General features: G+C 41.1%; 1 protein-coding gene across 1 annotated transcript in view; it reads left to right on the top strand.

The window, feature by feature from the left end:
* The first annotated feature begins 1560 nt into the window (after window positions 1-1560).
* The window catches only part of CEP85L (centrosomal protein 85 like), a 143153-nt gene continuing 122957 nt past the window's right edge, over window positions 1561-21756 (top strand). The window contains exon 1 of the mRNA XM_027900630.1: window positions 1561-1588. Coding sequence (XP_027756431.1) covers window positions 1576-1588 — 13 coding nt within the window. The 5' untranslated portion in view covers window positions 1561-1575. The remainder of the gene's footprint in view (window positions 1589-21756) is intronic.

Below are 21756 nucleotides of genomic sequence, written 5' to 3'. Positions count from 1 at the left end.
AGTCTGCGTTTGCAGGTTCTTCAAAAAGTGGAAAAATTACCTAAGGTATGAGGTAACCCTGAGGCAGGTGTGCTTGGTGTAGGCAGGGATTCTATGGAAATTCAAATGATGTTTTTCCAGACACTGCTGTTCAGACTATCTGCAGATGCAGGGAGGAAAGACTCCATAATGTTTAATGGGCAAAATGCAAAAAAACCAGATGCATTTCACTGTAGCTAGGTATAACTTTTCCTTCAGGGAGCCTCTATGCCCTTTTGCTTGTCTTATGCAAGAGAGCACTGCTAACTTGCTTTAGCTTCTGGCACAGATGTTTCCTTTTACGTGTGCGTCTCCAGTGATTTTTAGTCTGACATGTAGCTGTGTAAGCAGGACCTCCTGGAGCCTATGCCACGGAGCTGACTCAGCTCACAAAGCTAGGATTTCCTAGAGGCATTCTGCAAATTTCTTGACTGATGCCCAGAAACACAGGTTCTGTAGGTTAGATCTGCCTTTCAACAATCCTGTACAACTGCTCTTTTCTGTAATTCTCCTGTCTTTTCCAATCACACCATCTCTGCAAGATTTTTTCAGGTGTTCTTGCAATTGCAACTTAGTTATCAATATTCCATCCACTTGTATGAATATTTTGTTGCTTTACTGATATTCTCTACCTTGTCTAACCATCAAGTGGGTGCTAAACTGACGTTGACAAAAATGTAGAGTTGAAAGTATAAACTCTTGTGAGGCAATCCAGTTATGAAAGACATGCCAAACTGTCTGCAGCGTCTGATGTTATCAGAGCTTTTCCCTGAGTTCCCAGTCCTACATACATTTTTCTGTCAGCTGGATATTAGTGGCAGCTTTCTGCATCTGTCATGCTAATTCAGAAACAAAACAGAGATTGTAGTTCCTGTGTTAAAGGCTGCAGGACACTGGCACAGTTTCGGTGAGCTGCCTGCCCTACTATGAAACCCGGTTGTAAGAAGGTGGGAACAGGGTCCTGATTCACTGTGGACACAGTTCTGTCTCAGTAGAGAATGCAAGGGGGTGTGTGTGTGGACTTGTGTTTGGACCTACTTGTCCCATGAGTGTGCACATTGCTTCCCTACCACACTGCAGCAAATACAGGGCAAGAAAGTCTGAGTTCATCCCCGTGTAATGAAAAGGAACTAAGAGTCAGTATTGCCTTTAATAAAGACAGTGAACACCTGTAGAGATAAAATCAGTGTTAAAGAGTAGCAGGCCTAGGATGCTTTTCATCTGTAGGTCTCAGAGAACTTCACAAAGGTAAGTGCTATTGCTTACTTATATTGCTATTTTGAGCACAGAACTATCAAGAATAACAAAGCCTTTTCACAGACATATTTCACGTAGATCTTTGTTAAAGTCGCTTTTCTCCTCATGGCATCAGTTTAAGATTTACATGCAAAGTAGAAGAAGAAGGGGAGGCGGCTGTCTGTTGTTGCTTACCAATCCAGTGCTGACTGCCTCTGCACTTTGCAGTGGGTGGTTTGAGCTGCAGTCGTGCAGCTTAACCCGTAATCACCACAATTTCCTGTTGCACTCATTTGAAAAGACAATGTTCCTGAGGAAGTTATGAAGACGGCAAGTAAGTTGCTGCCCTAATTTCTGCGTGTTTGGTTAAGAGTGCTTTCTTAATTGTGCCAATTAGAGCTTATTTACAGTGCTTCTCCAACAGTGCTGTCTTTTCGAGGGGTGAGAAGGCTTGTGCTTCCAGAGAACATAGGAGCAAATTTGTGTATTCTGCAGTCCCCTCAGCATGTTGCTCAGAAACAGCTGCATAAGATTCAGGGCAGCTCTTTCTTTTGCTGGTGCTGAAACTGTGAGGAAAGTACCTTAAATACTGAGTTGCAAGATGCTGCTGCAGCTGGGATGTCAGATAAGAAAACATAACTTTTAGTAGCTATACCTTGTGACTGTAAATGTTTCTTAAAGGCAGTAACTGAAAAAAAGCAATTTCACATGTTCAAACCAGCACTATTTTTTTTAGAGGACTGAATTATTTATGCCTTCAGATGGACTCTCGCCAATGGCCGTGAAGTGTGTGCTAGAGAGCTCCCTTGCAGTTCACAAAGCAGGTTTCTCAATAGGAAGGATACCAGTACCTTTTTGCTAACAGCCGTGGCTTCCTGCCTTTGTTAGGGGAAATAGGGTGGAGGGAAGCAGCAAGTTTGCTGTCTGTCTGGTGAACAGATAACCTGCTCAGGGCTCACAGCGTTGCTGCACAACTTGATGCACAGATCACGGGGCTGGTTTGACTTTGCCTGCACTGTCCGTCACGACAGCAATTGCCTTGCTCGTTACAGCTCCCATGTGTACAGAGGGCTGAATACAGCTCTCAAAAAAAGGGGATTAACCAGAGAGAATATTAGGTGCTATACTTTTTTTTTTCTGGGCACACAGGAAATGTTGTGGGAAAAGCTGGGTTGCTAGGCAGTTGTTTTGCTGGTGATGCGGGAACTAAGCCAATGCAGAGCAAGCCATAGAAGAGGGGCTGTTCTTTTCAGGCTGCAGAAGAGCCAAGAGCCTCAGCGTGTTCTTTGCACTCCGAGTTTTACCCTGTGTCTGAACACTCTTCACTATACTAGCCACAAAGTTTTAATTTCTTTAATGTGTTGCTGATCAGTTTTTAAGTTCCAGTTTCCTCAAGCAGAACTTCCATTGTTACTTGTAGGAAAAAAAGAGATTTAGAAAAGGAAAGCAAGCCATTAACTTGAAAAGCAGCAAATGCAAAAAAAAAAAAAAAAAGAGAGTAAAAACTATTATGATTTAGTGTGTGAAATGAGTAATAGAGAAAATTATTTAGCTGTATGGTCATCAGTGACACTTCTTTGCATCATCACTTTAAAGATTCATTCTGCTCAAGGTTAAGCAGAGTAGAATACACAAAGTAGAGTACAAAGTAGAATACACCCCTATACACTTACACTAATTTAAATCGTCATTATCTGGATATGAAGTTAGATGTGAAGGCCCAAGATAACCCCTGTACTTTATGTGAAGAATTGAAAAATCCAGAGACCTACAATGGTGGCCTTAGTAATAGGGACTAATTTCCATATCTGAGATGAAGTAAAGAGAAATGTACAGCCCTTGGGCATCACACTGCATTTCAGTGAACTGTGAGAGGCAATCCAAAGTACTTCAGATGCAGAATTAGGAACACAATGCCAGGCAGCGGGAAGTCAGAAAGCTGCTCTCCAGGAGAGTCACAGACACTACACCAACACTCTAACACTGGTGTAAAGAAGAGAGAGGGTATTCTCCAACACCACTATTCATCTCGTCTCCACGGTCCCCTCGGAGTCTCCAATAGGCTTTGTGTCAGAGAAACCACCATTAGATTTGGCGCTCATGGGCATCACCACTGACAGTGCCAGCAGGGTGTCATGGTCAGACAAGTGTGGAAAACAAGATCTAGCATTCTGAGTTACCTTCCTGCTGTCTCGTGGCAAATTTTATTTTGAAGGATTATTGTAGCTTAGTGTTGGTGGTGCCAGCCCAAGTCTCTGTCAGTGCCAAGCCTGGCAGTGGTGTGAATGGTTTGCCATGAATGTTCAGGAGAAGGATGAGTTTCATGCAAAGGGGAGCTCTCATTCCTGCTGCCTATAATGCACAAGCTCTTTGGTGGCCTGAGAAAGCCGAACCGGGGTGTCATCTTTCACCATTACTCTGTATACCTTCCTTCATTTGCTTTGATGTACTTCAGTCAATATTTCCTGAGCAGTGGCTAAGAACATTTTGACATCTTTTCAGCTCATGTTTGCTAGTTTCAATTTTTGCTAGCTTAGTAGCTGAATATGAAACCTTATTTTCTTCACACAAGAATTCAATTTCTTTCTTACTGAACTTCATAAATAAGTCAATGTACAGAGTTGTATTACAAAGGCCCTACTAAATAATAAATAATGCATTTGGTTCATCACATGATTCTGTGCTTGTGTCTCTGCCCAGTGCTCCTCTAATTCACAAAATGGGGTTTTTATCATAGAGTATGCAAGTTAAGATTAGATTCTTCACGCCTAGTCTGAAGTAGATGCTTCTGCAAAGATTTTAATACAGAGAAATATTATATAGAGCAAAAATAATAATTTATTTATAACATCTCTCTGAAGGTTTAGTTCTGTGAGACTTTTTTAATTTCACAGAAACACAGAATCACAGAATATGCCACATTGGAAGAGACTTAAAAGAATCATCAAGTCCAACCCTTAGTTCTGTATAGAACCATCCCCAAGAGTCACACCATGTGTGTGAGAATATCATTTAAACACTTCTTGAACACTGCCAGGCTTGGTGCTATGACCACTCTCTGGGGAGCCTGTTCCAGTACTCAACCACTCTCAGGGTGAAGAACCCTTTTTTGTTTCGAGTTAGTGAAGTCTGGAGTTGTTAAGCACCCTGACTCTGCCACATACAGATTCTGTTTTTAAAGAACTTGTGAAGGTGCTAGAGGAGCTCAGAGGTTAGCTGGTCTGTGTCTGTTGTGCCCCTACACGAAATCCATTTGAACTGACTGTATGACTCAGGAGATCAAATGATTCTGTTGCAAAGACAGGAGTCTAGAGAGCAGTTTGAGAGAAATGTTTGTTCACTTTGGACTATCCAGGAGCTAAGAGCTTGCAGGAGTAAGTGCAGTTATGGAGCCAAAACCAAAAACCAATAAGTGAGTTATTCTTTCTCTTCAGAAGTTTCTACTACATCATCTGCATCTACTACATCATCTGCATGTGCATTATTATGCTCAAGATAAATAGAAAATTGACCTGAAATATTCCAGCTGCTATTGACAATATCATGTGTGACTCTTCCCTAAAACTCGCTTGTCCCTTGTTTATCTCAGTGACAAAAGTTCCAGCAAATCTCCTGTTGCTTCACAGCAGCATAAGCAGTGAAGGAAAATCAAGGTTTTAGCAGAAGGTGCCACAGATACCTACGACAAAATTGGACTGTGAGAAGATGGTGAGCCACAAGCTTTGGGCACAAGCCCGTAACCAAGTGCAGAGGAATATCTACAGATCCTGAAAAGTTCTGCCTTGAATATGCTACGAAAGTGGTTGAGGTACCTAGATATTAGAAGATATCCTGACCTGTGAAAAGGCAGAGGTAAGAAACACTGTGAAGGGACGTGTGTACTATGAGTGGGAAACCCCCCAAAACCTTGCAAAAAATGCAAGAAAATACCTTAGGTGGAAATAAACCATTTTTCCAGGAACTTTGAAATGGCAGAACTATCTTCAGATTTTTCAAGCTGAGAGGTATTTAAAATAATTTATTTAAAATGATAAGGAGTAAGTAGGAAGCACTGCACATATGACTCCAGATCACCAGTGCTGAACAACTGATGATGCCAGGAAAAAGCACTCTAAAGACAAGATAATATTCAAAATATAGAACTCTACAAGCAGAATGATGATGAGGACGATTGTAGAAGAAGTTGAGTGTGAAATCAGGGTGAAGAGAAATCAGTGAAAAGAAAGGTGCAAAGAGGGGATGGCTCTGCAAGGAGGAGGAGCTAGTCTGTTCAGAAAGTCACATGTGCTATATAACACGCAGATAGAAGAAAAAAAGGTTCTTAAATAAAGAATGAGGAAAGTCAGTTCTGCTGTTAGTGCCTAAGAAAGCTGAGCTGCTAAGCTGCACAGGTCACCAGACGTGGCTGATCAGTGAAATTAGGTCCTTCTCGAAAGATTCACAGCACAGAAGAGCATGTCTGAGGGGAAAGCCTCTTCTCAGCATCTTGAACTGCTAAGACTTAACAGCTGTGAGCTGTTAGGTGTGCCTTAGTTCATGAAATGCCACTGTGAAATCACAAGTAAGGTTGGCTCCCAAAAACTTCCTGGGTGCAGTAGGATCAGTGGTCTTGACACACAACAAAGGCTAAGCAACTCGTTCAAGGTGAAAAGTGGCAGTAGATAGGATATCTGTTATCTCCCAGTGCTTTCCCAGCCTTCATGGAGAGGAACTCAGTAATGGAGTTATAATGCCAGAAAGGGTCACAAGAAGGTTTGTTTTGCAAACACAGAGAATATAGGTTTGAAGAGTAAAGGCAACAGCTTCTGCAGACTAGTGATCTACTTGAACTGGTTGTCAGTGTGTAGAAGGTCTGGCAAAAACATGCACTTTCTGCAGCAGAGAGATGAAAATTACATGGATAGTAACAAGGCAGTGGTGTGGCTGATGTGCATCATCTTGTGTGCAAAGGAATCTTGATCACAGAGGATAGCAAATGTTTAAGAAAACCATGAGGGATTTTGCAGCAGAGGTGCTCTCAGCTTATAGAAGGTCTCTGCAGAGGGAGAGATTAACAATTTTCAACCTGTGGTTTGCAAGGCCCTGGGATTGCATGCAACACTCTGTGAAAAAACAAGCTTCACTGTCAGAGAACTTAGCTTGTGTGATCAGAGAAAAAGATTAACAAAAAGGACAGAAAGAGTGGCATGTGTGGCAATTTAGTTCTACCTATAAATGACTGAACCGGACCTGTTAAATCTCATGGCTCTCCCTAGCCCTGTAATTGAAGTCGCTTTAAATAATACAAGTGTGGCATTTGCCTTTAATCCAAAGTGTTGCCACCAAAACTTTGAAAGGGAAGATATTTTCTGATGTGTATCATCAGTACCTAAATTGGGCTGAACTACACAGTTGCCTTCATCATCCTCCAAGTCACTTCAGGCACTGGTCTTGCTTCCATCTCCTCAACAGCCTGCCAGGAGGCAGAGGATCTTATCCAAAGATTATTGCATCTACTACTGACTCTGATGGAAATGCAATATCATTATCTTTAAAATACTGCTGAGTTGCATGGTAGGATAGCATTTGTTAAAATACTCCTATGCCTTATTTAATTAATTTGTATCACTTAGTGTCATCATAGTTTTAATTTTTCCATCTACTTGCCCTTAGATTTATGGACAACAGCAAGTCATCCCTTCTGAAAGAATTTCTTGGAATAGTTTGTGCAGTGATGGCTTGTGAGGGGCAAGGACATAGGGTGTTGAAATCTTGTTAGTCCTTATATAAGCTGAAGTCCTTTCTGAGATGTTCTTAAAGGCAATAAAGTGCCCATAAAGTATACTGATAGGAGGAGCACACACTGCAATGAAAGGCAAAGGAGAAAAAAGGTTGTGCAGTGAAGATCTCAGTAAAGTGCTAAGAACTAAGTAGATGTAGCTACCTTCCTGTTAAGCTTCTCACCTTTATAACCTCCTTTTCAAGCAGAGGTGTAGTTTGTCCATTACCATCTACATTCAGAGCTGCTTGCTGGTTATCTGTGCTGAAACATCCTTTTCAAATGCTGATGAACCATTTCTGTTCTCATTTCCTCCTCTGCACATGCACACGTCACACAAACACTACACAGTCATATTCAGGTGAATCCTCTGAGAAAAAAATAATAGGCACTACCCAAGGGATGGGATGAAGTAAATGTCTCTGAGGACTGCAGCCTAAAATTCTAAACTACAGTAGGAATTAAAAAACTGATGCTATAAGGAAGTAAAGACATTTTAGAAAATGAAAACCAGCCCTAATTTCTGACTGTGGTTTTCAAAGCAATCATGGTTTCCTTCCCCCACTCCTCCCAGCACATTAGCATGTCTTTCCCTCAAAATAGCAAATTATGATGACTACAGCTCTGAGAGAGAGCCAAAGGATTTACTAATATATGTTCTATGCATACCAGTGGTGGCTATGTCATACAGAAAAAATGCAGGGGATTTTTTTTTCCAATTTTTATGGCAATAACCAACAGAGGTCAGGACATTTCCCAAAGATTTATTGACTGCTTGGAGTTAATATCCTTCACCTTACTTATAGACCACCATTTGCTCCCATCCAGCCATTAACCTGCAGGAAACACCCTGCACCACAGTCACCATTTCCTATGTAACAGCAGCACAGATCAGTAGAAATGGTGTTTGGAGAGTGAGTAAAAGTGCTACCCTGCAACTAAAATGTATGTCATGTGCAAGAACAAGGGCAGGAAATGAAAGCCTTTTGTGCACAGAAGTGGCCTGATTCTTGTGTGACACACCACTGTCCTTCTGCTGGACAGGGAAAGGGGCTGACCTTTTCTGACTCCCTTTTACACAGTAGCCTCCTCACTCACAACCAAGTTCCAGCAGGAAACATTGCCCGATACAGCAGCACCTCAAGATGTTACGGCATAGACAAGGGGTCTTTGTGTCACCATTGACTTTTTCTGCATTGTTACCCCTCGCAGGTATCGGATGTTATGATAACTCAGCTTAAATGTGTCATTGTTGAGGAGTGACGTTTTTTCCTGCTTGCAGTTTGTTCAGTCAGAATCGTGAACGAAATCCCCCTCTTATCTCTGCAAAGTTACAGCCAGAGAGTAAACGCAGCGTAAGAAAGATGGGTCTCCTGGAAAGCACAGATGGAGTCTGACAGAGGAGAGCCATGGAAACTATATAAATAATGGCAGAATTGTTTATAAATATTTCCCTTTTTTGGGTGTGGGTGTGAGCGATTGCATTATTTGAAGACTTCTTTCTCTCGAAACATTTTTTTCCTACTCGGCACTGCAGTAGGTTCCTAGGGAAGTGCTCGGCAGTGGAACACGATGACTGGCAGGGCTGCAGAAGCCCCTCAGGTAACACAGCACAGCAACAGAGTCCTGAACTTGATCTGTGGTAGGAGCCTGGGCGTGGGGCAGAGCGCAGGCTTGCTGATCCTGCTCTGCAGAACAGCAAGGTCAGGCAGCTTTGACAGCCCCTCTGCTAACAGGACTTTGCTGCCTGCAACCAAAATAGTCCTCACAATGTTGCCAGACGACATTGTAGCCAGTCCCATCCCATCACTCAAGTGGCTGCAATTGGAGCTTTCAGCGCATGACTCAAAGCTGGAGTGATGAGGAGGGTGTTAGTTTCATAGAATAGAATTTTATTTTATCGTAATTTACAGAACAGAGCATTATAAAAGGCCAGGTACAAAATCTCTTCTGAAAGAACAGAAAGCAGAAAGAACTCTGCTTCTTTCAGAGGGCCAAGAGGTGTCTTTACCCGAGGCTTTGATCCTGTAAAAGCACATCCTTCCATCTTTTGTAAACTGCCTTGCACCTTTCAAAATGGTGCTGTCCATGCTCATTAATTCTGCTTTCCAAAGCTCCTAAGGACAAAGCTGAGGAGTAGCACGGTGGAGGGGAGCAGAGGGGACCAGCAGTGCTGTGGTGCCATAGCAAGAAATGCTGCTTCTCTGAGCAAACACCCGAGCGGATGGTGAAAAGGTGAGGGCGTGATGCCAGAAGAGGACATGCAAACGCTGCAAGGAGGAAGTTGAGATGAGAATGTGATTAACCAGAGAGAGAATGGGGAAATAACAGCCAGGCTCGTGAGAGAAACTGAGCAAAAAAAAAAATATGAGCAAAGGCTTAGTCTCAAAAAAGCCCATAAAATATGTGCCCAAATGACAGAACTGCTGGCATGCATCAGAATATTTCTAGCAGTAATTTCTTACAGTTTTGAATAGATATTTCTAAAACATAGTAGTTTGATTTTGCTGTATTATCTTATAATTTAAAAGGCTTTTGTTTAGTTCTTCTGGACAGAACCCAAATAAGATTAGTAATGTGTATTTAAATCCTTTGTTTTGGAACTTGTCTTACACATGTGAAAGAAACACATCTCTGGTGAACAGTATTGCTAGGGATGGTGAGGATGAGTAACGCCGTGTTGGTATTCCTGCTGGCCCAGCCAAGAAACAGATTATACAGACATGGGGTGACAAAAAGATTCTGCTTTGGAAAACTTGCAGGGCTTTTATTCTCCTTTTATTCCCTGATTTTAAGCCTGGGAAGCAGAGAAGATGTCATAAGGGACACACTCACCACATCAGGACTCATGGCCTGGCACTGGCATCAGGAGAGGCACTCATCCCAGGCTGGAGGCCAAGTGATGTGTAACATCCCCCTCAGGTTCTGTGACTCAGCATGGGGTACCTACTTCACCCTCTTCCCATGGGGCCAGGAACCAAGGAGATCCCATGGCTCTGGCCTGGGGAGATGGGGAAAATTGCATAGCATGAGTTAGAATATGGCAGAAAATGGCAGTATTCTGAAATCTGGCATTATTCTGAAAACTTCACGCAGCATGCCCTAACATGGCACTGTATCTGTGTCTCCAGCCAGGACAAGTGCCCCCTCTGACTCTCCTTGGGTTTAACTGATCATTTCCTGCAATTTCACATTAGTTATGTCAGAAGGAAAAAGCTTTTAACAAGGCTTAAATAAAAAATAATTAAACTCACTAAACTGGAAATTCTTTTATTTGTCTGTGATGATCATGAGGCAGTTCAGAGGAAAGTCAGCAAGCATGCAGGAAACAGGTTGCTCTGCTGATCCATGCTGGGGCCATCACTGGGCTACAATAAGCCCCGAAGAAGTAGGGAAGTGAATGACCAAACCAAGGAGCAGGGCTGGACGCCTGAGTCATGGGACAGGACACTGAGCTTCGGTGCAGGAAAGAGCAGATGGAGAAGCTGGGTTGGAAAAGAGCTGAGTGCTGATCCTCATGGAGATTACTGGAGTACAGGTCCCTCATCTCCTGTTCCTGTCTTCACCTGTTAGTGCTTCTGGGTTGTTTTTTTTTTTTGCTACAGCACAAAAGGAAACATGGCTTGCACCAACTCATATGGTTTCTACTTTAGGTTGTACATTGATGCTCTGAAGAAATAAGTGGATACTTATCTAGGATATGAATATATAGTTCACTAGCTACATTGGGCTATGTTCTTTAGGGGTGTTGTTGGTATAGAATAACTATGACAGTAACTTACTTTGCTTTCACAATGACCATGAAAAAGCCTAGTGCAGCCTAGCTTGTGGGCTGCAGATTCACACTCTAGCTGCTGCACACTAATTTATTCACTGCAGACAGTCCCCAACTTAAAGCAACATCACTTATCCACAAAGATGTTTATTTGCTCGTGCTTGTAGTTCCTATATGATCAGGCATCAACTGCAGTTAGTACCTCTAAGTGGTTTTGCAATAGAAGCAGAAAAATAATAATAACTAATTGAAATGGAATCAATTTCCATTGGTGGACTTGGCAATGGTACAGTTAAAGTTTGTATTTTATTTGTATTTTATGATCTTAAGGGTCTTTTTCAAACTAAGCGATTCTGTGATTCTGATTTGGTTGTCTTATTGGGACCACCTTGTCAGATGAGGTTTGTGAGCTCTTAAGTGGAAACACACAAAGGCCAAGTGCCAAGCCCTTCTCAGCTGTCATGCAGGAGACCTGTCACAGGTGAGATACAGTTCTTCCACCAGTGTTCAAGCAGTATTTTGTGTTTGAGCTGGAGGAATCCACCACTTACATTTCCTAAGCACTGCTTTTCTCTTGTGTGTCAGGGAGCTTTTGGCTCACACCACCAGGACTTGAGGAAGTAACTGTGAAGCCAAGTGATGAGATGGGAGGCATCTTTCTTCAGTCTATTCTCTCTTTGGCTCAAGCTCCTGTACATTGCAAGAGCCAAGAAAGCTGCTGTGGAGACAACCAGTCCCTCTTTCCTCAAAGTTATGGAGAGCCATCGCTTAGAGGCACTGTTCAGTGAGAGTGGTTTTAATGGGATAAACAAGCACTCCAAACAGTTCCCTGTACTGGGCATGGAATGGAGATAAAGATTACCTTGATGGAATTAATCAAGGCTATAAAGGCAGAGATAATTAACTCTGTGTTTAATTAGGAGATCATATCTGTGAAAAGGGATGTTTCACGTGTTAATAGTTTCCTGCAGTGTGTAAATGCCAAAACCGAATTAAATAGCTTAGTAAAAGCAAATGCTGAGGTAAAGGGGTAAAAACTCACAGTATGGAATGCACATGTGCCTGGGATAGCAGGAATTTATTTTGCCATGGAAAAAGACTGAAAGGGATTGAATATGATTATCCTAGGCTGATAGGTGAAACTGGACCTCTCTATCATTAATTAATTGCCACATTTTGAGATTCATTTTAAAAGGCCATTTGTTTCTTTATAGTCTTACAATAATAAAAATCTTTTATTTATTGAAGAATCAGCTAGATTTAGAAGAACATTACTTCTAAATAATGCTAGCTCCCTAGCAGCTCAACAGACAAGAGCAGGCCCCTGTATGGTATCATTGCAAGGTAACATCAGAGAAATGGACCTTTTCACAGGATACTTCTGTAAATGAAGATGGGGCTTTTTACACAGTAGCTGCTGGTGAAGGCACTACAAACTATTTGTATTCTGAATGAAGCTCTTCTCTCTGTATACAAAGCAAAGATATCTACAAGAATAAAGATGCTGTAGCACTAACCTTATCTAATCTATCACTCTGTCCTTCTAACTCTCCTTTGTCTGTACTGGCAACCCCTGGGGACAAAGGACCCTGCAGTTACCACTCTCCCTAACAGTTTATCTGCCCCATCTCTCCTCCTGATACATATGGAGATTTGCCTGATGAGCTGCCCATCCTAACTTCTACCACCACTGAAAAAGCATCTGTATTTGACCTAGTCCTTTCCAGTGGTCAGATGAGTGGGCTGTGAGCTTTGCCATGTAACTTCACAGCAGGGTCTTCAAATGAAAAGCAATTATAGGTGCTATTTTTAGGGCTTTGTTTTTATTTGCCTGTGTTTTTAAATATAATAGATTTTAAAGCAACGTATCACAACTGCAGGGTTTTTTCCCAGTTGAAAATGTGAGGTACATTGTACAAAAGAATTTTTGACTCACTGTGGATTAACAGGAAGCCTAATCTTTGCAAGAGAAGGTTTATAAAGTGACTCATTCCTTACCTGTGTACTGTGAGTCACAGTCACTTAGGGCAGAAAAAGTATAGTGAGGGCAGGAGGGATCATTGGGAAAAGGCTTTGATTGCATTACATGGAAGAGACACACTGAGGTGGTACCTGAACTGTGGGACATGAGGTGAGCCTGCCAGCTCCACTTCGAGGTTCAGCCTGGGCACCTGCCAATACCCTGCTCTGTGCCCCAAGTGCCCTGGATCCTCCAATCATCAGGCATGAGTGTGGTTAGATCATATTCCTTGTGGGAGAAATGGGACTGAAATGTGTGCTAGTCTTCCTGCTCATTGTGAGATTAAAAACGGATCTGTTCCTACTCACTCATTCCCTTCCTCAAGACAGAGCTACATGCCAGCTCACTGAAAGCAGGCCCAGCCTTAGTCTCACTCAGTAGAATAAAAAATGAGATTTTAAGGTCAGTTCCTGGCTTTTTATGAACTAACACTGAACTTCACAGACTTCAAACATGCTTTCTGGTGAGGGTGAATCTTTGCTTAAAGTCTTCTAAACATATGTCAGCCTACCTCTGTGGTGAGTACACAGTTTCATGTTCTGTGGCTCTGTAGATGCAGCGTAAGTGATGGTAAGGCTTTAATACAATTGTATGAAGTCCTGCAAAATTTTCTGGGGAGGAAGCCAAAGTAGCACTTTATCAGAAAACAGTGGGTTTGTAGATGATGACAATAAATAGATATCCCACTCTATTATCATTTATATCCAGCCAAAGTATGTCCAAATGTGAATATGAATATGTTAAATTCACATTTTCAAATTTAAAGTTTTCACAATGTGAAAATAAAATAAGGATCAATACCATAAGCCCCTACACAAGTGCAGCCAGATTGTGAGTCAGAGTCATAAAACATAATTAGTTTTTTTTAAGATGGAAAAATTTTTACATTCATTAAATACGGTTAATGTTGTGTTCATTTGAAAGGAAGTACCTTTGGCTGGGAGAGCTTGTTATGTTACTCTAATGAGTCAAACTTGATCAGTAACATGAATGGAAGTGTAAGGCCGGGAGTCATTCCTTTTCCCTGTATCCAAAATGACTCCACAAGTTCAAAATAGTTCCCATGCAGATAGGAAAATTACTACTATTAACAGACCAGAGAGAAAAGAAGAGAGTCAGAATGTACACTATGTATTTACATGTATGAATTAATGATCCTTCTGGTCACCACTCTTTGTACGCATATTGCAAACCTTGTGCTGTGGAACCTCTGTTTGAATGTACCACACAAGTGCAACTGCACTGATATGGCAAAACTCCACGTCAGAACTGCTCCCAGTTGTGAATGAGTTATGCAGGTGTGGTGTCAAAAATATTTTAGGGGCTGCCTATCCTGTTAGGAATGTTTTGGTGGGTTCTAACATCAGTTAGTGAAGCTCTGAGATAGATGCATTACTCCGTGACAGAGGCTTTGGAGAGTGCTTTCCATAGGGAAAACATTTGGGGTAGTGCAAAGCAATAAAATTTCAAAGGTAGTACAGGTAGTTTTTTCTCAAGTACATGTCAAGGGTTTGATCTTAGTTTATGGTTTGGGCTTGTCTTACTCCATTTCTACCTTTTCACTACTAATAGAAAGATACTCCCCTGGACCAGGCTGCCCAGGTCAGCATACTCACTCTGCCTGACAACCTGCCAAGAATGTAGACTAGTTTCCTGAGAAGTGCTAGAAGCTGTATTTTTTGGGACATTTGAGAGGATGCAGAAGAAAATAATGTTAAATAAAGAAAAAAATCATGATATGTTGTGGTGGATGAAATATATCACCAAGTAAGTTGCTTCTAGGTGTACTTTTTCTGTTTCTTTGAGCCAGAGAATGGGATCAGAAATGAAGATAATATTGTAGGAAATATCTTTTTTAGTACCAGCAGTATTAAAGAAGATTGAAGAAGGAAAAGCTGTGATTGTTGCCATCACTGTTTTTTAACTGAGGTCATAATGTATCTAGCAAGTCGCTTATGTAACACTGTCTAAAATGTCTTTGTGCTCAGAAAAGGTCATAAGTAAATGACTTTGAAGCTTAATCAGTGGAAGTATGGGACAATTTCTGAATTTCATTATAAATCTAGTTTAAATCCAGTGAGGTCAGCAGAGTTACTTGGGATTTGTAGAGTAAATGTGCACAGAATACGGCTCCATGGTTTTAACTGCCTGGTTTCCACTGTGCAAATATTATACACTTTTCTGCAAGTTGCACAGAATAATTTTTAAGAAAAGACTCAGTATGCAAAACCCCTAAAATACTACAGGACAAAAAATTAAATACTATAGGAAAAAAGTGAAAAGTTAAATATACAAATTGTTTAATATACAAAATGTTTTCTAGTGATTTTACAACAGTCTATAAAACTAGTGAATGCTTCATGCAAGGATTACAGTGAACAGTTTTGCATGTAAGATATTTTAGAATAGGATGTGACAGTACAGCATTAGTGTCTCCTTAGTTGTGGTTAATTGTATTTTTTTGTAATTTGTAGGGGAAGACATAAATCCTTTGGAGAAGGAGGAGCTCTACACAGGAGCCTGGTTTGCTAAGTTTCTTCTGAGCTAGTTTAAATCCCTGGGTTTGTTGGCTTTGGGTTGGTATTTTTTTGGCAAGTAGATGACAGAGAGCACTTTCCCCACCTCGGGTTGCACAGAAGAACCATGGGGCCTTTTGCTTCAGGATGTAAATATTGATGATGCTGGGGAAGCAAAGGCAGCAGGAGGAAATTACTTTTAGCACAAGTGGTCTGTTCATTTTCTGAAGCAGCTGAGAATGAAATTTGATTTGAAGCTATAAAACAAATCATTCCCTTGTGTATAATTGTTTATGAAGAATACAGAAAAAGGTGAGAACTGAACAGAGAATAAAAATCATAGAATCAGAAGATAGAATTCACATTTGGATTCATAAGACTTGCATGCAGGTCTGCATCAAAACTTTGACAGAAGTCTCAGGATTTGGATCTTGAGCCTGATTTTTTTTTTTCAGTACATAGAGGAACAAGGTAAAATAGACAATATGGAAAAGAAACACCCCTTTCCTGGGATTCCTGTGTGGCTTTTTCTAGATGGCACCTGTAGAGACTTACCAGTCCTGAGCAGGCTGCAGCTCCTGTCTGCTGCTGCAGACAGTGCACTTCCTGCACTGGGGCACTTTATTGACTCATGTACAAAAAAGGCTCCAAACCTGGTCCTGGAAGTAAAAAAATAAAATGGCAGGAAGGTTTTGTTCAGTGCTCTTATTTTGAGGGATGCTTTAGGCTGTGCAAAATTCAAGGGGGTGGGTTTTCCTGTTTCTTTTCTAATGGTGAACTCTATAGCGTGCAAATATGGGAGGTGCACATACCTGCTGTCATTTTTCCCGCAGAAGCGTCATGGAACAGACAGATAAAATGATACAGGTAGTTAATTTAGGAATGTTATTTAAAGGTAAAGAGTTGAACAACATAAGTGACTGTTAAATTGATTGCCAAACACAACAGCCTTTGTGCGTGCTCTAAATTTGTTTTTGTAGAATCTCTTTTGTTTGTATGTTTTGCTATCTTGCTATTAAAAAAAAAAAAAAAAGGCTCTTCCTTCTGGGGTAATTTAGTGTGATAATCATCTTTTGAGCCAGACCAGTTTGGAAGAAAAGGTGCAGCTGTGCTGTCTCAGGAGGAAAGAACACTGTTCCCAGGCTTTTCCTGGCCCAGGAGGAGTATGACTCCCATCAAAAAGCCTGCTGCTCTGAGGGTAAAGCTTGCACGTCTTTTGGCTGGACACCTTGCTGTGTTGCAGTGGCTCTCTGCCAGGTGTCAGGAGCAGTGCTGGTGTGCTTCCTGGCAGACCTGTCCAGCAGAAGATCACTTGATGTACTGGCATCGAGGCTCTCCACAGCAAGATGTCCATTTTGCCTCCTAGTTCAGCGAAGAAGCAAGCGGGAGGCAGCTTGGCTCAGGGCTGACTTCACACATGATGTGGCTCTCTGCCTGCTGGCTCAGTGTGCTACCAGGCCACCCAAGCTCCAGGATGAATCCAGGTAGGACAGGGGGGCAACTCTGCCCCTGAGAGATGAGCTTGGGGAGGGAGCAGTGGGGAAAATTTGGGGTCAGGGACTTTGCCAGGCAAGCCCCTGTGCAGCCAGGCTTTGCAGGACCTTATGCGGCTCAGGAAATGGGTTAACTGTCAGAACATCCAGGAATCCATCTATCTCAGCTGAGAATAAGGACACATCTAAACTGATCATGATTTATTCCCCTCAGAAAAAAAAAGAAAGATGTTATCCTGCTGATATTAGGCATTAATAAGGGCACTAAAAATACCAGTCTGGGAATGGGGGGAGGAACATTCATATCTCTCTTCTCGAAGATTAGTCTAGTTCTCCTATGCATGCAACACTTTCTATCAGTTACTTGATAACCCGTCATTATGAATTACCCAGTGATTTGTTGATTTGGCATGCATGCAGTGATTCCTCTGGTAAAGCAAGCCAAGAGAATTTATTTTTGACAACAAGTTTCTGAATACCCAGAGATGGAGTGTCATTAGAGATGTATTCAGATTGTGAAATGGGCAGATGCATTTTAAAAAATCTTATTTTACTAAGCTTAAAACTGTACTGGCACTACTCTTGAAGCTTTGTGGAAATCAGTTTATATTTCCTGTAAATGTCTGAGTGAAAGATTTGTTGATAGTGATTCTTTGTTTTAATTACAAGAACGTCAGTCTACATATTACACGAAATTACTGAAAACAAAATAAAGCATAAGAGCATCAGACACTTCGGTCTTGTCTGCACGTTCTGGTGGCAGGGCTGGATATAGTGTGAAGAACATGACCAGAGCAGCTGGTTTCCATCAAATGGCATCATGATGGCACAAAGAAAGGTAAACTGGGCCCTGCCGGCTCTGTTGTTTATGCTCTGCAGATCAGCTGATGTAATTTTCTCTGATAGATCTCCCTGCCTCTCCGTAGTGTCCTGCAGAGCGGAGCTGCAGTTGCCCATTCATGCTGCACTTGATGGATAGCTAAGTGAACAGAAGTGCACCATCCAAAAAGGCAGTAGTGCTGGCTTCCCATTAATATTCCCATATGTCCTTTTGGTGACTTCTAGGGGTAAAAATCATCAAGTCTGGAATCTGTTATCTATTAAGTAGTTGTTACTTCACAGACATGGCAATGTTGATGCCTTGTGATACCATGGGCTTTGCAAAATAATGCCATCTGTCTGTTGGAAATCAGGCTAAGATTATATACATCTCTCTTTATAGACCAGTGACTATGTGTCAAGGGCAACATATTTTGTTCAGTGACCTGGAATCTGATTTGTAAATGCATTTGTCTTATGTTCATGTTCATTGTTTCTGTGGTTTTGTTGGGTTTTTTTTTAGTATACTAGCATGAATGTAAATACGCTTCAAGAAACAAGCACCTTGATTAGATTTGGGCTTGTGTAAATATTTTATCTATCCTAAATTACTTCTTTCAGATAACCACATTTTCTTGCTTGTCCAATATAAATACTTGCAAAGTGTCTCTGTTGCTGTGGTGCCAAATTACTACAGCTTTAACTCTCGCACAGGAACATCTCTGTGCAGAAGTTTTGTGTGCATTTTGAAACTGCACTGTGTGGTAAACACACTGTGCAGTGACTCTTAGAATCTATTTAGCAAAAACGTGTGAGAAAAATGTAAAGACTGAACAATTTTGTTTCATCTAAGAGCCAAAGCCATACCCCATCATAATTTACCAGACAAATTTTGCCTGACAAAAAGCCCATATTTCATGATAAACTGTAATAACATAAAGGAGGGAGAGAAACTTTCCTTCTTTCTTAAAATAAATTAAAAATAAAAATTGATAACTTCAGCTTAAGTTCAATGTTCTCTAAGAACTGCAAAAATTTTCCCTAAATTCCCCCCTTATCCTTTTCTGATTTCTTGAATCCTGCAGGAAACAGATTTTAGATATGTTGTTAGATTGTTTTTCTATAGCCACATAATTACCTTTTGCTTAGAATCTGCAAACAACTAAAATGTGAGTTCTTTTTTAATCTATGCTGCCAGCACGGATAAAGTTAAATACAGATTATATAAGTAACATTTATAATGGATAGTACTGCAAAAAGAGTAAAACTTTGAGTGTCACGCTGACTGGCTGCTTATATTCTCTATTTTTCAATACAAATAAAATAAGAAAATAAAGGGCATACATGCTCAACGTGTCTTTTAGGCAGCAGCTTTCAGTTTAATTGCATGAATAATGATATGCAGAAATCATTACACAACACATGAGTCATAAGAGCATCATCCTCACTGCATTGCTAAGGGCATCTTGTGCCCTGTCCAAGCTCTTTCATTTTATTTGGCCTCTGGCTTGAAAGACTTAAAAAATCTAGATTAGAAATCAGTGTATTACATGCTTTTGTGAGTAATCTGAGTTACTTTTAAATTACTTATGTTCTGTGGCTTAGTCATGTTTTGTGCATCCTCAGATTAGCTACAAAGACACTGCAAGGAAAAAAGCTGTGGACCCCTATGCACTTGCCAGATCCAGAGGGAGTCTGTGGCAGACAGAGTTTGGAGCTGGTTCTGGTCCCCTTGCAGTGCCAGCCTGTGCACACAGTGTCCAGGCAGACACACATCATTTGGGATGTGACCCAGTCTGTGAATTACTTTCTAAAAGGTTGCATGGTGGGCATTGTCTTCAGCTGGGAAAACGTTTGGTATCTCTACAGAGGAGGGCATGGATCAAGATGGACAGAAAATCATATTCTGGTGAAGTCTATAAGTGATATAAAACCTGGTAAAATACTAAGTAAATGCAAAGCCTTAGAGCCGCACCTGTACAAAGACTCTGCGTTGGCTCCTTGGAATTCAGTCAGACATAGACCACAGACACCATTCTCAAGTGAGGTTATCAAAAAATGGGAAACTTCTGGTCCAGACAACACTTTCCAGCCTGTTGACTATGTTTTCTTTCTGCAGGCTGTAAAGCTGCATCTAAATACAAATTGCTCAGAGTGATTAGATTTTTCCATACAACCTGAAAACAAGTATCCCAATTTACTCTCCTATGCGGAAAACTGCATATTTCCCAAATAAACCCCAGCTGGGTTGCTGGAACTCTGCTGTCAGGCAAGTTTTCATTGGTGTGCACTGAAAATCTGGAGCCTGTCGTGCTCAGTGCCCACACTCTGTTTTATGGCAGGATTTTTCTTCAGCCGGAGCTGAGAACTTGGACATTCACCCAGCATGGTTCCTCTGTGCTGAATTCCTCTACGTTGAATGACTAACAAGAGACCAAGGAACACTGTGAAGATATCTTTTCATTGCTAATGCTCAGATTTTCCATTCACTGCCAAGACACAGCATCCATTTCCAGCAGTAAATGTCATGCACACAATAGCTCTGCTGTCGGTGTGAAAACCTAGCTTAACTAGAGGAGGAGGCATAAAAGATCAGAGCATATCCTCTTTGTGCAAAACTGTGCAGTCCAAAGTATGTCTCATACTCACAATTTCAAATAGATTGGTTAGACAGGGTTGTATCCTAAGGCTTCATTGTCTGCCTGCATCAAAATTTTTTACCTGTTTTTTACTTGAATCATCTTTATGTGTCGAGGCACTAAAACAGATTATGGTCCTTACTTTGCCAAAAGAAGGCAGCAAGCAGGAGATATGAGGGACAGCCAGAGAAGATGGTATAGGACAAAGCAAAGCAGAGCCAGTGAAGCCTCAGTGTAAGGCACTGTTAAAAACAAATGCTGGGAAACGTGTTTGAGGTCAATCACTGAATTAGGAACAAGACCCAAGTCAAAATCTGACTCTTCCTTGTAGTTTGACCTTCGCGGTGTAGCCTGTAAATTGATTTCAAAGTGGTGTCATTCCTCTGATGCAGAAGTGTTTAATGTGTATGAGAATATTTCTCCAGCTTTATATAGTTAGGGACAGATAAAATCTGATTTGAAAATAATATGGCATGCAACGAATAAATTATATGCTCTGGCATTTGATGGTGTTTGTGAGATATAAGTCTATTTCTAGAGCAGTGGAGGCTTAAATAGCCAAGTGTTGTTTATAGGAGATGGGCTGCTGCATTCCTTTTCAGTTTGCTAATATGCACTAGTCTGCTGAAGTAAACCAGCCCTGCACTGAATAAACACATGGGACTCTGTTCAGCCATGGGATGATGTGAATAAAGCATGATACCTTTACTGGAGATCTATACATCATGTCTTAAATCATGAAAAAAAAAAATCAAACAATCTAAACTAATTGACTATGCTAATTGGATACACTCTCAGCCTGTGTGCCTTAGTTTACACAGTTGAAACTTGAACTAAAAGTAATCTGTAGCTGGAAAATCTTCATAAAATTCCAGAAAGATGGTTGAGTAGTGTAGTTTTTTCTTGTAAAAGACTTTTGGATCTTTGTTTTAAATGTCTTTAAACCATAAATGCTACTAAGTGTTCGTTTTACTGCTCTTCAGCACTTTCAGTGTTGCATCATTACATTAAGAAATGGGGACATGCCACCTTGACTTGATTACCATGGAAAACTTTGTCCCGTACAGTCCTTCAGCCAGAGCACAGAAACGTGAGCTCTTCTGTACTGGTGGATATACTGCAGAAGTGGGGCCATCGAGCTGTGCCACCACCAAGCAGTAGAGGTAGGGAAAATATCTTTTATGACTGGGATGACATTCAGTCACTGGGGAAAAAAAAAAAAAAAAGCTAGGACAATTGGACCTTGCTTGGGTAGTAGCTAAGTGAAAAGCTTCAGACAGTTCTGCTCAAACAGCTCCCTCCTACCCTTTTACTGAGAATCATTTTAGCTGAGACTGTTGCTGTGATCAGCTAATTAAGCCAGAGTGAAGCAGGCAGAAAGCCAAGACGTGATTTTCACTTGCAGGATCTAGGTCTTGAGAAGTAAAATGTTAACACTGCTATCTTGCCACTTGGAAATACATAATTGTGCTTGAACTCTGT

Source organism: Empidonax traillii, unplaced genomic scaffold (genome assembly GCF_003031625.1).
Source record: "Empidonax traillii isolate 1590-97213 ecotype Southwest subspecies unplaced genomic scaffold, ASM303162v1 scaffold744:size612752, whole genome shotgun sequence".
NCBI lineage: Eukaryota > Metazoa > Chordata > Aves > Passeriformes > Tyrannidae > Empidonax > Empidonax traillii.
The sequence above is the reverse complement of the archived record's forward strand: the minus strand, read 5'-3'. Positions and strand labels throughout refer to the sequence as shown.